The sequence below is a fragment of the Chaetodon auriga genome, chromosome 9, assembly GCF_051107435.1.
Source record: "Chaetodon auriga isolate fChaAug3 chromosome 9, fChaAug3.hap1, whole genome shotgun sequence".
NCBI classification, from domain to species: Eukaryota; Metazoa; Chordata; class Actinopteri; order Chaetodontiformes; family Chaetodontidae; genus Chaetodon; species Chaetodon auriga.
Window position 1 is genome coordinate 13,136,763 of NC_135082.1, and position 14,240 is coordinate 13,151,002.

General features: G+C 40.7%; 3 protein-coding genes across 3 annotated transcripts; 1 reads left to right on the forward strand and 2 right to left on the reverse strand.

The window, feature by feature from the left end:
* Positions 1 to 2,242: 2,242 nt before the first annotated feature.
* LOC143326194 (gastrotropin-like) lies at positions 2,243 to 2,926 on the forward strand. Its single transcript, XM_076739730.1, has 4 exons — positions 2,243 to 2,309; positions 2,399 to 2,562; positions 2,682 to 2,771; positions 2,873 to 2,926. Exons 1-4 carry the CDS (start codon positions 2,243 to 2,245, stop codon positions 2,924 to 2,926), a joined length of 375 nt encoding a protein of 124 aa, XP_076595845.1.
* A 770-nt stretch (positions 2,927 to 3,696) lies between these two features.
* On the reverse strand, positions 3,697 to 4,783 carry LOC143325952 (gastrotropin-like). The gene is made up of 4 exons (XM_076739373.1): positions 4,717 to 4,783; positions 4,468 to 4,628; positions 4,237 to 4,326; positions 3,697 to 4,068 (listed from the first exon to the last, which is right to left on the reverse strand). Exons 1-4 carry the CDS (start codon positions 4,781 to 4,783, stop codon positions 4,009 to 4,011), a joined length of 378 nt encoding a protein of 125 aa, XP_076595488.1. The 3' UTR covers positions 3,697 to 4,008.
* A 7,495-nt stretch (positions 4,784 to 12,278) lies between these two features.
* On the reverse strand, positions 12,279 to 13,973 carry LOC143326146 (5-hydroxytryptamine receptor 4-like). Its single transcript, XM_076739667.1, has one exon. The coding sequence runs from the start codon at positions 13,757 to 13,759 to the stop codon at positions 12,632 to 12,634; it is 1,128 nt and encodes a 375-aa protein (XP_076595782.1). The 5' UTR covers positions 13,760 to 13,973; the 3' UTR covers positions 12,279 to 12,631.
* Between the last annotated feature and the right edge of the window lie 267 nt (positions 13,974 to 14,240).

Below are 14,240 nucleotides of genomic sequence, written 5' to 3' on the forward strand. Positions count from 1 at the left end.
GTGGCCAGGCACTGCTCAGCAGCTGTGCCTGCAGCCATTCATTTTTGCATAGTAATTGTGACAAAGGACAGAAATCCCCAGCAGATATTTTCTTTAATTTAGTTTATTTGCATTGTGAGAAACAAGACAAGCCAACAATCATAAGAAGGGAGCAGAAAAAAGTATAATGAGGCCAGTTACCCAACGGAGTGTTATGCACAATAAATACAATAAAGAAAAAGGAAAACAAGTCAAACTGACATGGATAATAACGTCAGGAATGGTGGACTTCAGTCTAAAAACAAGACCCCAATTCAGAACAACACAGTTTTTGTGTGAAGTGAAGCTTCTCTCTGCTGGTCCTGGACCAGACATACAGATTTCTCTCGGGTTGCTCATACTGTGCGACCTGCTCAGTGGCTTCTTCCCCTCAGGGGGAGGGATGTCATGTGTCCGCTGCATGCTTTGGTATTATATGAAATGTTTATCCAAGCAGATTTGGATCCTCCGCTATCTGTGAGCACCCTTCATCAGAATCATGGCACCTCTGCTCTGTGGCACATCAGCAGTAGTAAATCAGTCAGTGTGTTACCTTTGCATTTGTGTTTACCTGTTCAATGTGTGATCCTTCACCATGTTCACGTTCAGCACTCCTCCTGAAGGCCCATGAGACATGTGCTGAGGAGAGTTGCTGGCTCAGAAAACCCTATTTCTATCTGTGTCTTCAACACCTCCTTGCTTATCAGTGGAAGAACATAACAGCTACTGATCATGTGGGCCTCTCCAGAGCTTTGACAGTCAGTGGAGCTTATTATGGAGCTGTGAGATTCTGCCTTCTCCTCCGACTCTGCAGCATTTGGTCTTCGGCCTGCTCCAGTGTAACGGGTACACAGGCAGGAAGTTTTGGTGTCATGACAGCTGGTGTGCAGGCTTTTATAGAAGAGGAAATTTAACTTTTTACATAAACACCACAGATGGCACAGTATAAGGCAGACTGATAGACTCCGTGGATTAACGGTGCTGATTTTCAGGGAATGTGTGGAGGCTTTTGGAGGCCTGCGTTATAGATGTTTTAATGTAACTTGCTTGTTGAGCCTGTGTTGGCTCATGTTGTTGAACAATCCAAAGTGGATAGCTGGCGATGTGACAAAGTACTGCTGGGACAAGCTGTCACCAAAGCTCATTTGTCTATGTCACTGCAAAGTTGCAGTGGAAAGAATACGTGCAAAATACAGTGTTCAGTAAGAAAAATGGCTACTCTAACGGTGAAAGAAGAGAGAAAAGGTGTACCGACATCCACTGACACAATTCTGTTTTCCTGATCATGCTGAAAAGACAAAGATTAACCAAAAATCTTATTATAATTTTGTGTGGGCTACAGCTCCTCTCACTTAGTAAAACACTGTGTCCATACAGAGCCGGCCTCTGATCCACATCCTGGTGATGTTTGGATCCGTTGTGTAATCAATCTTATAAGGTTATCATTTTGCATTAATTTGCATGTGCACAAAGAGCAATAATTAAAGGAATAGGCTGATATTTGGGGAAATACATTTAATCATTTTCTTGCTGTTTAGATGCTCTTAGACTTTCACGTCTGTAAAACTGACAGCCAGCTAGTTTAGATTAGCATAACGACTGGAAACAGGGGGACACAGGTAGCCCGGCTCTGTCTGAAGGGAACAATCATCCTGCCAGCAGCGCCTCTGAAGCTCCCATATTAACATGTTATATCTTGTTTGTTTAATCTGGGAAGATGACAAGCTGGAGTTCTACAGGGGATATGTGTTGGATTATTGTATTATTTCATGGCTGTGAGCAGTTACTGTTTTTTTTTTTTTTTTTTTTCCTAATGGCTCCTCTTACCCATTAGAGAAACCATTGATTCTAATTCTCCATTTTCTTTGACTGAGCTGGTAAATTGTGAGCTCAGGATAGACCTGTGGTGGAGAGCTCTGCTTAGAAATATATAAGTGTTCAGTGATTTATGCACTTGAACTTTAGTGGATAGAACTGAATGTAATGGAAAACACCCAACTATTAAGTTGTTTATTGCATGACTGGAAAAGAACTGATGGCAGAGCATCAATTCGAGACAGGTTTCTCAACAGATATCACTTAATTTGGTTAAACCGATGAAAAACAGATATGAGCCCTCCCCCCAAATTTGCATAAAGGCAAGAGAGCCGAAATGGTATATAAAGTGATTCCAGGTGCCGATGTAGTTGAGTTCAGCAGCAGGTAGCAGAGAGTTTGCTCCATCATGGCTTTCACTGGGAAATATGTGCTGGAGAGCCAGGAGAACTACAAGGAGTTCCTAAAGGCTCTTGGTAAGCAACCTGGGCTTATTTACATAAAAAAAACCCTTTTGGATTAAAATGTGCAGATTTGTGTTAACTGTGTCTTATTTTCTCTGTAGGAATTAAAGACGACAGTGACTCCATCAATGATGAAATGATAACTGATATCTATCAGAATGATAGCTTCAGGCTGACTAAATTTCTGATGAACAGGACCTGGAACAACATATTCCTCATCGGGAAGGAGAGTGAACTGCAGACTCTGGATGGCGAGATGTTTAAGGTCATTTCATATGTCTATTTCCTCTGAAATGTTTGATGATATTTCAAAAACTCACTGCAGTTCGATCATACTTGTTTTTTTTTTTTGTTTGTTTTTTTTATTACTCTTATTATTTTTAGACCACTGTCACTTTGGATGGGGGTAAACTCAAGATCCAGTTCCCCAAATACCTTTACACCGCTGAGGTGAATGGTGACAGGCTCACTGAGGTGAGCACGAATGTGACGAATGAGTATGTGTGGACAGGTGTGTGCATGACAGAGAAAGCAGCCTTCTGAATGATCTTTACTTGTCTTTTCTTTTTTTTAAGGTGATCACTGATGGTGCCGTTACTAACAAGATGATTAGTAAGAGGGCAAATTGAACTGCTTCATTTAATGAGACCTGAAAAAGCTGCATGAAAGATGCACCAATAAATCTTTGTAGTTCAAATATTCAGCGTTCATCTCTTTGTGTCTTTGTGTAAAATGATTCGTTTTTTCAGCACCGTGTCATGAATGTTGAACGATGTGTTTACTTCCCTTCAGACTTCCCCTCAAACCCTATTGGAAATGATTACAGCATGCAAATGCCATGGCTTTTTGCTCACAAATTGTCAATATTTAAAGGTTCAGATTAAGACATGCAAAGTCTTTTTTTAATGTCTGGGCTGCACCACACAATTATTTTTAGTATCGATTAATCTGCTGATTACTTTCATAATTAACCGATTAATCATACAGTCTATAAAATGTCAAAATATTGTAAAAAATGCACATCACAATCTCTCAGAGCCCAAAGTGACGTCTTTGAATTGCTTCTTTTGTCCAACCAACAGCACAAAACCCAAAGACTCTTTATTTACTGCCATGAATGACAAAGAAATGCTCTCATTTGCTCAGCTCAGACTCACTGGGTGTGTTTGTGTCACATTTGATTGTTTCCACATGGATTCAAACTTTAACCATGAACTAACTCTCATGCTGAGGATAGTGACTCTGTTCTTAAACATTTCTGTTTTAACTTCTTGTGAAATTGAGGTTTGTCTTTGCAGTGAACATGTTCCACAGAAAAAAAAAGATGTTTTCCACGTTTTTAATATTTAGACCAAGAATGTCAGAGACAATTAACACAACGTCAGTGGTGTGAAAGAAGTTGAAGAAAAGCACATTATTGCTTGGAAAAACAGGCTATATTTAGCTGATTTTTATTGGATCAAACATGGACTTTGGTACAGACAAATTGCTTCATCCTTGTAGAAATACAGTACATAGTTTCATTACTTCTATTAAGATCTGAAAGCCAAACCACAAAATGCAGTCCTGTGAAGCCACGAGATGTTCCACTGCTCCTCACAACAGATGGCTACTTTGTTCCTCCTGCTTCAGTAATTACAGCAAGCAGTTTCATGTTGTGCTTTACCTCCCGCAGCCTCTTTTCCATTGAAGCATGTTGCGTCTCGCAACATTAGATCCTCTTGCTTATTCTTTTGAACGTCACGCCCTTCTCTCCTGGAGTTACGCAAGTCTACAGAGCATAGTGTGGAACAGGCGAAGAAAATTTGGGATGAAAACATAACAAGCTACAATTTTCAGGTTCAGGTTATTGAAAATATTTGAGAGAATTTGTCTCAGTGAGTATTATTGGGTCAGGTGTTTGTTGCTTTAGCACATGTGAAGTGGTTGCTTCTCTCACCATAACCAGTTTATCTTCAACGAGCTCTGCTGTGAACTGGTACTGAGGAAACTGTATTGAAATCTTGCCGCCTTCCATGGTGACAGGAGCCTGTAGGTTACAAGGAGAAAAGGCCACAGAGGTAAATGTCCAATGAGCTCAATTGCATGAAAGCTGCACGCCACATTTTTTGAATATGTGGCAGATTTACTGTTGAGTAATCACTTCCCCCAGTGCCTGTTATGAACTCGCCTTAAATTTGGAGCCCGTCATTGTCATCAGCTCACATTCCTGACCAACGCTGAACTTATTGGACCAGGTCCAGTTGGGAATGGTTTGCGTCCAGGTGAAGTCATTCCCATCCTGAACCACCTCTGTCACCACTTTGTAGTCTGTCTTGGCATTGAGAAACCCTGTGACAGAGATTCAATAAAGTTTAAATGAATGATGACTCACAGTTACCCACTGATGGCTTATACATCCGTAAGAAAATCCATATACCGATCGCTTCCAGAAACTCCTCATACTTGTCTTGACTCTCCAGCTCATATTTCCCCGTGAAAGCCATGATGGTGAAAGAGAAGAGAGGAAGTGAGGAAGGAGTTTATAAGACGAATGGAAAAAGAGGAGTGGCACGCTGCAGATACTCTCTCTGTTCTTTTTGAATGGCTGCCCACACCCTCCTCCTCCTTTCCCCTCACATAAACCTCACCATGTGTCAGCTGCATATGTGTGTGAAAAATCAGCCGTTATTTTTCCAAGACAATTTGTCACATTGTTTTATGCTACAGTGCTGTCACAACAGTGCAAAAATCCTAAGAATTTCCCTGCCCTGTGTCACTGTCAGGTTCTTCCTGCACTTTGCAAGTCTGAGCATGTACAGTTTTAAAATGCTTGGAACAAATAATACAGTACATCTGTGTACATGTTAGCAACATCCTTTAAACAGATGACTGAATTTGAATCTTGAATGAGAAAATAAGATCCTAGAATTGAAGTTAACGCTTGTAGTTGAAGAGCTACTTGAAAAAATGAACAGGACCAAAACAACTCATGTGACAAATAAACCTCCACCAGCATAACCCTGCACACAATGAACATAATCATGGTGTGTGGTTGAACAATTGGCATTTGAGCAATTTGTCAGAGTTGTCACAGATCTGTCAGTCTTGCGTAGGCCTGTAGCTCATGGGTATTTTCATTATTAGCTATTCTGATGATTCTTGTCTCCATCAATTGTTTAGTCTATAAAATGTCAGAAAATGGCTGAAAACCACAATTTGACAGAGCTGCTGAAATCGCTACATTTGAATGACTTGTCTGACCAACAATCCAGATCCCAAAGATATGCAGGTTTAATCATCATAATACCAGAAGACAAAGAAAACCAGCAGAAATTGACATTTAAAAAGGTGACACCAGTGAAGCTCTGACTTTAAGGAGAAAAATATTCTCATCAATACATTTTCTGTTGATCGATTATTTATGCTCTAATCTTGCATGTCCTCAAAGACCAGAATGAATTTGAAATATTTATAAGTGAATGATAGCAATGCTGACGGACCTGTTCATGACTTCCTTATACTGAAACAGCCACACAAGACATAATCCATGCCACGATGTTTGCAAACCACTGCTAGATGTTGCTTGCTCACTGGGAGGTTTTCCACTGTGCAAATGGAAGAGACATACATGAAGACCATGTCCCTGACAGGTGCTGAAAGATGAAAACATGAAGAGCTCTGAGACTATTCATTCCTCTCAATGCTGAGCGCAATGAATAGTCTGTCCCTACCAGCCTGTCATGAACACACTGAAGAATAGCCTGGTTCACTTTACCACATAAAGATGTGTGTGTGTTTGTTCTGACCTTGATCTTAATTTTGATCCAGCTTCCTCCTTGTGGACGTCTTGAGGAGCCAAAACACCTCATACCAGGCTGTATGCTTTAGCATAAAACACTCAACTCTGAAATAAAATAGATGAAATATGTGTGTGTGTGTGTGTGTGTGTGTGTGTGTGTGTGTGTGTAAATATGTGTGTATTTGTCAAGTCATAACACATTTTCTTGACAAAACATTCAATTTGGATTAAAATAGTTTAATAGTTTAAATAGAAGTGTTGATTGATTAGAGATGGTGTGAAAATGTTCTTCTTGCCTAAAGAAAATGAACAAGTGAAACTTTCTCTGATTGAGATGATAAAATGTACCGATATGAACCTTTTTGCTTCCTATCTGTCTCTCTGCACCAAATGTCGACGATTTGGCACCATTGTGTGCGTTTGTGGTCACGGTGTTGGAGTCTGATACCGTCACATCATCATCATGCACAGAGCTGTCTCCATGTCAGTTTATCACTCTGTCTGCCTGCACAGTGCGTGTAGTGACTCAAGCCTTTGACAACAAAGGTCAAGGAGATTACAAACTGCAAAACCTGGCACCAGATAATGTCAAGAGTCTTGGCAACAGCAAGCACTGGCAGAGTAAGTGTCAGAGTTTCAGTCAGAATATATTTTTCAAGGGTTCCATCTCTTTATGTTGCTTTCATATTAAAGTAAAGAAAAGGTTAGAAGAGTGTGGGAGAAAATCAGTGATTCTAAGGTGCATCACTGTTTGCATCGTATCTTAAGGGCTCACATGAGCACAAAGAAGTAGGAGACTGATGTGTTGAATATAGAAGATATTACCTTGAAAGACAGTACATCTTCTGCAGGTACACACCCACACACCCACATGCACACATTCACAGTATCAATAACATCTATCAGTGTTTGGACTTCATTCATCAGTCACAGTGGACCACCATATTTGTCAGCAGTAACTCAAACAGCATCATCACAGCCTCATACTTCGTACACATGCCTTGAAATGAATGTGTTTTAATGAAGTTTAACTTTTGTAATACACGTAAAACACAGTCACTGGTGCAGAATGACGAGTGGTGCCGGGCTGCTGTGAGCACCAGAGAGCAGAGCAGATGTTGCACTCGGTCCTGCGTGTCCACAGAGCAGCTGAAAGACAGGACTTCACTCTGTCTCATTACATGTCTCTGTATCTCTGCACAGAACCACTTCAGTCGTGTACGGCTCATTTCTTCTTTTCCTACCTACAAACCAAAACCAACCTCTTACACTACAGTGGTTACATATGCGTGTATGGCACATATGTTTTTGTGACTGATTTGGCTTTGCTCTGTTTAATTCAGTGGAAGTGAAGACTGGTGTGGGCTGGACAACAGACAGTGAGAGCTCTTCTCTCTTTGCTGGACGGGTTCTGCATCATCCCCGACATCTGTTGATGTAGCTCTGGAGCGTGTGGGAGACGACACAACAACAACATGAGGTCAGTGAAACTGGAGGATGAGACACACATCGCACCTCTCTTTCTAAAAGTGATTGTACGCTTTTTGTGTCGGATCCTTTGATGCTGACTGACTGCTCAGTAGTGTCTTGATATTTATTTCATATTTTTACCTCCACAGGTTTTACTGTGGACTGTCTGTCCAAGGCCAAATTGACTGTGATGGTTCCTGTGATGTGTGCTACCAGTGATATCCTGGATGTACCAAATACATTCATTTCTTCTTAATGGGCCGTGAAAATAGTGCTCTCTCAACATGAGTGTAGAGTTTACTTGCGATTGTTAGTATATTCGATGGAACTGTGGTTCAGTGCCACAGAGGCTATCAAACAAGCACCATATCACAGATGTATTCAGTGAAAGCTTTGGATCTGCTGGAACTGAATAGCTACTGTTTGGCTGAACACAGAGAGGTTCTGTTGTATGCTACATCAAACCACTGACTACAGCTTCAGCAAGAGGCAAGAGCAAAACAAAACAGTTGCATAATCATAATGCTAAAGGGCTCTTCCACTTTAGTCTGCTCATATCTACAGTACATCTTTACAGCACAATCCCAGCATTTCTGGAACAATCTTAAGCACTGATGCCAGAAAGGCTCAAATTTGGAAAGTTTACATCTGTTGGTCAAATACCTGTTGGTGGTCTTCAGATGTGTAGTTACAGGGACCCTTAGATATGTGCTGAATAGAAAGACAGACAGATAGATTTGAAGTCGCCCCAGCATCAGCGTGGACCATGTTGTCAGACATGACTGGAATCACCGTATTTCCAATGGCATTCGAAGGCAATGCTGAAAATGACTGTTGTTTTGTTTTGTAGATACATTTTTGATGACCTTAAGTGCAAAGCTCACTGACAAACACATTGCATTTCATCTGACTTCTTCATAATAAAACCAACTTCTGTTTCGTCAGTTGAATGCTTTTAATGTGAAGCTGTAGCATTAGGAAGTGTTTGGTCATTAGCAGTAACCAAATGCAGCATTTTCCTGCACATGTAAATATTACAAAAGACTCAGTCACCATTGCAATAACTCATTTGCCCATAGATAGTGACTAAACAGACATTTATTTAAATGAAAACCCGAGAGATGACCACTTTAAGCCAACTTGAGAATCAGACTGCAAGGATCATGATTTCCATTTCCATTGTCATTTCAGAAGTGTTTTGGAGAGTGGTGACCTACTCAGTAACGACAATTATTTGGAGAATGTCGTGAACAATGTGAAAGTGCGTAGATCCTTTGGTGTCTTAAGCATCCTCATTTACTTCTGGATTGGGTGCTTTGTGCCTCTCATCTCATCCTCTTTTAATTTTCATACTTATGGATTCATGATTACATTCAAGAGTCAGTGTTGAGCTGAATAGAATTTAAAGTTTTCAAATTGAGCTTAATAACCCAGCAATACTACTTTTTCTTAGACATATCTGAAATCCTTTAAGACTCATTCTGTCATCATGCCGCCACAAAAATGCTATTTGTACTACAGTTACAGATATGCTGTGAATCTTCAGTAAGTTACACTTTTAACTGGTTTCAGACATTTTCAATCAAAGCCTTAAACTCAACAATGATGGCAAAAGGAAGTCGAAAGACCCCTGACGATGACTGGATTAAACTTGAGCCTGAAGTGGATGCTCAACAACAGAATGAAAAGTTATCCCAGGCAATTTTCTCTCCAAGTGGAGTCCTGGTGAAAGCTGGCTTTCCAGTGAAAATTACATGTCAATTAAGTGTCAATATATGTAAGGCCCTGGGTTATGTTGTTCACAAAACCCTAAGATATTTCCTCGGTTTATCTGTATAGCCATATAATGGCTAAAATTTGGTTATATGTCTACTTAGTTAATAGTGTTGTGATTTACTACAGACCTGGAATGCATCATAATGCGTTTCTTTAACGTTTGCATTGTGGAGAGGTGTTAAAACCTAACTTGGTAGTTTGCATCTTACGCGTATGTTTGTTTGAGTCTACTTCTAATTAGTCAGTCAAGAGGCAACGTCAAGTTCCTTGGTTTCTGATTGGTTAGGGGCGGGATTAACAGTATCAAGTGAGGGCAAGGGTGTGTGAGAACAGGCGGTTTTGGTCTGTAGCGGCCTAACCGTTTCTCGGAGTGAGGAAGGAGACAACGCCGTGAGATTCACCTCGTCAGTATATGTCTCTCAACTTAAATAACAGATACAGTCAGGTGATTAGACACGGGAAGTCACCGTCGCTACTTTTGTGAGTTGAATGAAGTGTATTAAGACTATGAGAGTTAGGTGGAGCATTCAGCTAAGGTAAAGCTAACAGCGAAGCTAGCACGAGGCTGTTTTAGACATTATTAGCCTTGAGGCTAACCACCAAGCTTCCGTCAAGTAAAGCGCTTTCGGATTTTGAAATGTATCAACCGCAGTGGTAGCCAGTACTCAGAGGAGATCAGCGACCAGACGTGAGGAAACTAGATGGCCCACTGTGTGACTAGGTAAGGCTCAGTTGCACCTCTAGCGATGAAGGATGAGAGACTGGCTTTTCTTCATGTTGCCGCTGCCCGGAGACTTCAGGCCAGGGGTAAAACGGACATCTGCGGGTGAGTAACCCACTTCGCGGCCACATTTGGCGGCAGACATCGGTGCCTATCCCGCACCATGAACTATCAGGCCTGCAACAGGGGGTTGATTAAAGATATTTTTGCTGGCAATCTTATTTTTGGGTCCGCAAATATTGTATGTGTATTGTTATGAATTAATAAATATTAGGTTTGGTGATGTTTGAAATGCTTTGAATCCACATTTGCTCTACATAAGAGTAATTTGAGTTTAATTGTGGTTTAAAGTGCCTTTCATGCACATTTCCAACATTGAGAAATACTAAAGTGGTTGACATTTCAAGTGTGTAAAGCATTTTAGAAGCAGTAGAAGCAGAAGTGGTAGCTTTGCTAGTAATTAAGAGTGCACAACAAAAATACAACTGGTCTGTTTGTTTATTGGGGATTTTCATAATAAGTTAAATTGTTGTTTTACGTTCGCATTTTTTTCAAACAACTTTTGGTTGAATAAATCTTTACATTTTGATATTTTGAAACTAAAACATGGGTATTATTTTGAAATATTTGGAGGTTTAAAGTTATAGCAGGTACACTTAAATAACTTAAAGGTACAAAGAAGAAATTCAGAGCTACTCCTTCAGTGTTTGCAAGTGCTACTAATGAGTGTCAAGGTGTTCAGTGGATTTAATGTTGTCCATAGTGAGATTAATTGTTCCCATAATGAGTCTACACACAATTTGAGCCTTTTCTCTTTAATACAGTAGACAGACAATTCCCATGAGAAGCACACAATCCATCTGAGTGTCCCATAGGTCTTTGACATACATAAAGCACAGGTTGTTGATTGTTTAAAACAAACCAACAATTTAATTAGCATGACAAATATAATTTGCTTCACTACTATAAATATGGAATTTGGCTTCGACTCAAATGTCATTAAAAGGTGTTCTGTAATATCTAACAGGTTTTTCAAAGATCTTACTGCTAAGAGAGGTCATTTGTGCTAATTATTATTTTAAGACCATTTCAGAGACTTTAGAATTCTTTTAATCTTACTAAATTGATTTCTTTGGGATTTAAAAAATGAATCATGAGCATTTGTTGTCTGGAGATAATGAGGACCATTGATTTTTTTTTTTTTAGAACAACCAAAAGATGGCAATTAAAATCCTACATTTTACTGAGACATACTCTAACTCTAATAGTTCAGCATAAAATACTTTGTCTCCAAGAGTAAGATGAGAGGATTGATACCACTCTCGTACCTGTTCAGTAAGTATAAAGCTGGTTTGCTTAGCTTAGTTTAGCTCACTGTGACTACATGTTTTAATGTCAACTTTGTTCCTCTAGATGAAGAGCCAGCAAGAGTGAGGCCTAAACGTGTGGTGAGAGTGTCAGCTGCTGGATGACCTTTTAAAGGATGGTGTCTTGAATGATGGGGAGAAAGACTTGATACTTCAGGATAACAGTAATGGTTTAGACAGGTGAAGGTGAAGAAGAAGGGATGCAAAGCCACCAGGAAGATATTTACTCACCTTTAAAGCAGAGACCCTACACTGTCTGCTGAGCTGGGCCTGCCCTGTTTACCTCTGTAGCCAGATAAGGTTTAAGAAGTACTGGTCAATGTTAATGAGCTGGGAAAGTAGTATTATTCTTTGACACTATAATATCAACAGTAAGTTCAGTCCCTGCAAAGTGCCTGAGCTAGAGGGCCTTTATTATCTTTTTCTTTGACCTCAAATGTTTGAAGTGCAATGAACAGAGAAATGTGTTTTGGTGTAACTGCAGTGGAAAATCCACAAGCCTCCCTGCTGCTGTTGCATTGTGGACAGAAAAATGAAGACATTCCTGATTCGTTATACACTGAAAGCCATATCAGGTGACTGACATCATTTTTATTATTATTTTTAATCAACTCAGAACACTTAATTAAAGCTGCACTAATCAAATGAATGAGTGTAAGATTCTTGTCTGTCATTGTCAAATATTAGTTCAGTTTTATGAAAATTAAGTACTGATTTGTTTTTGTTGTTGGGAGAAATTCACTTTCAAGATGAAGTGCAGTGACTTAAAATCTAATTACGACTTCTAACATTAACTTGACTTTACTGACAGTTTGTATGCAATAACAAGATTTTGTAATCAGATTTCAGTGAAATATCTTGTAAATAAAATTTGTCTTGGTTGATAGTATTTTTAATCTCTGGTCGTATCACTATGTTGTCTTTGTCCTTGGGTTCTCAGTCACATCCAGACAAAGAGGTGTAACAATGTGTATCCTATAATGAAAGATGCTATCAAATTGCATTGTTGGAAATGCAGGAACCAGTGCTTGAGTTTGATCCACGCAAGGGAGTAAACATCAAGATACCTTGCGCATCAGCTGCACGACTTTCAACCAATCTTTAATGTATCTCTCATTGGTGGGCCAGATGAGTAACTCACAAATGATTATGGCAAGACAGAATAAAATAACCTGCCCAACAAGGAATTGGCCAACATTGTGAGGCTAATCCACAGTGCTCATCTTGAAATGGTCTCCAAGGTAACAACAGTATGTGCTTGTCTACCAGAGACTGAGGAGTCCAAACCTGCTCGTATCTGCCTCCCCAAAAGCCCACAGTCTAACATGGCTGCAAATACATGGCGGTAGTTCTTGTTAAATAAGGTATAGAGGAAAGGGTTCACAGATGAGTTTGCATATCCAAGCCACAAGGAGGCCTCCAGGACCAGGGAGCTGACGCTGTAGCCCTTCAGAGGATGGATCACATTCACACAGAAGAAAGGAAGCCAACAGCACATGAAGACCCCCATAATCAGACCCAGTGTCTTAATAGCCTTCCATTCCTTCTTCAGGGAATATCTTTCCACGTGCGTCTGGGCTCGTCTGGTGGACGCAGTCCTCACAGTGGTCTGGTTCATTTGAAGCTGCCCAGTATGTTGATCGATTGCATGGATCCACCTCCCTTGTCTCTGGGCAGCCTTGAAGATTTTCCCATAGGCAAACAGCATGAAACCAGTGGGAATGAAGAAGGACATAGCCGAGGTTGCAAAGGCATAGGGGACTTGAAACGAGACCAGACAGGTTTGAGTATCCTGCTGTGCACTGCTGCTTATCACGGCAAGAGGCGACTGAGTGTACACACCAAGGGAGACACAAAGGAATGAGATGACCAGAGGCAGAATCCAGCAGAGAAGCAGCAGCATGGCCACACGTCTGGGCGACATTCGGGCAGGGTAGTGCAGTGGGTCGCACACTGCTATGTACCGGTCCAGTGCTATGCAGCTGAGATTAAAAATGGAGGATGTGCAGAAGGTGACATCCAGCAAGAAATGTACTCGGCAGAAGCAGCGCCCGAAGTGCCAGCTGTCGATGGAACGCACCAAACTAAAAGGCATCACCAACACAGCAACCAGGAAGTCTGCCACTGCCAGGGAAACCACGAAGGCATTGGTGGGCGTCTGGAGGCTTTGGAAACGTGTGACTGCAGCTATGATGAAAAGATTTCCCATGATGGCAAGGATGGGGATGGGTAGAAGCAGGCACAGCTCACCGACTTTAATAGTGGTGCTATGAAATATAGTCGAATCACTGCCATCATTAGTCAGGCTGTGATTATCTGAGGTGTCAGTCCCTTGCATGGAAATCATAATGCAGCAGGAAGCAAGCCATCAGCCACTCAATAGAAATCCATGTGGTTCATCAAGAAGATGCCCTTTCCTCCAATGCTGATCATGTTAACCCGGTTAATCTAAACGTGTCTCTGTTCCTTCACCACAGAGAGCTGCATGTCCTGTGATGTGTACCAGACTCTGCCTCCTTGTGTGTCTGTGTGCATGCATCCAGTATTGATCCACTGACAAAACAAACCTCATCAGGAGTAAATAATTAACTGGCATGTACTGGGAGTCAGCAGGCCGTGAGGTAAGTGATCAAAGGTCCTGGTCTACAAGCAATAAAACCTCAGCTTTATCTTTTCTTACTGGAAATGTTCCTTTAAATAACAGCCTAATATTTACTCTTTACTTCAGACCTTTACACACCCCAATTTAAATACATTCATTGGTTGTCTTTTGACATCAGATTAAAATCTAAGATCATATATATAACGGTGGACAGTGTTTTCACATG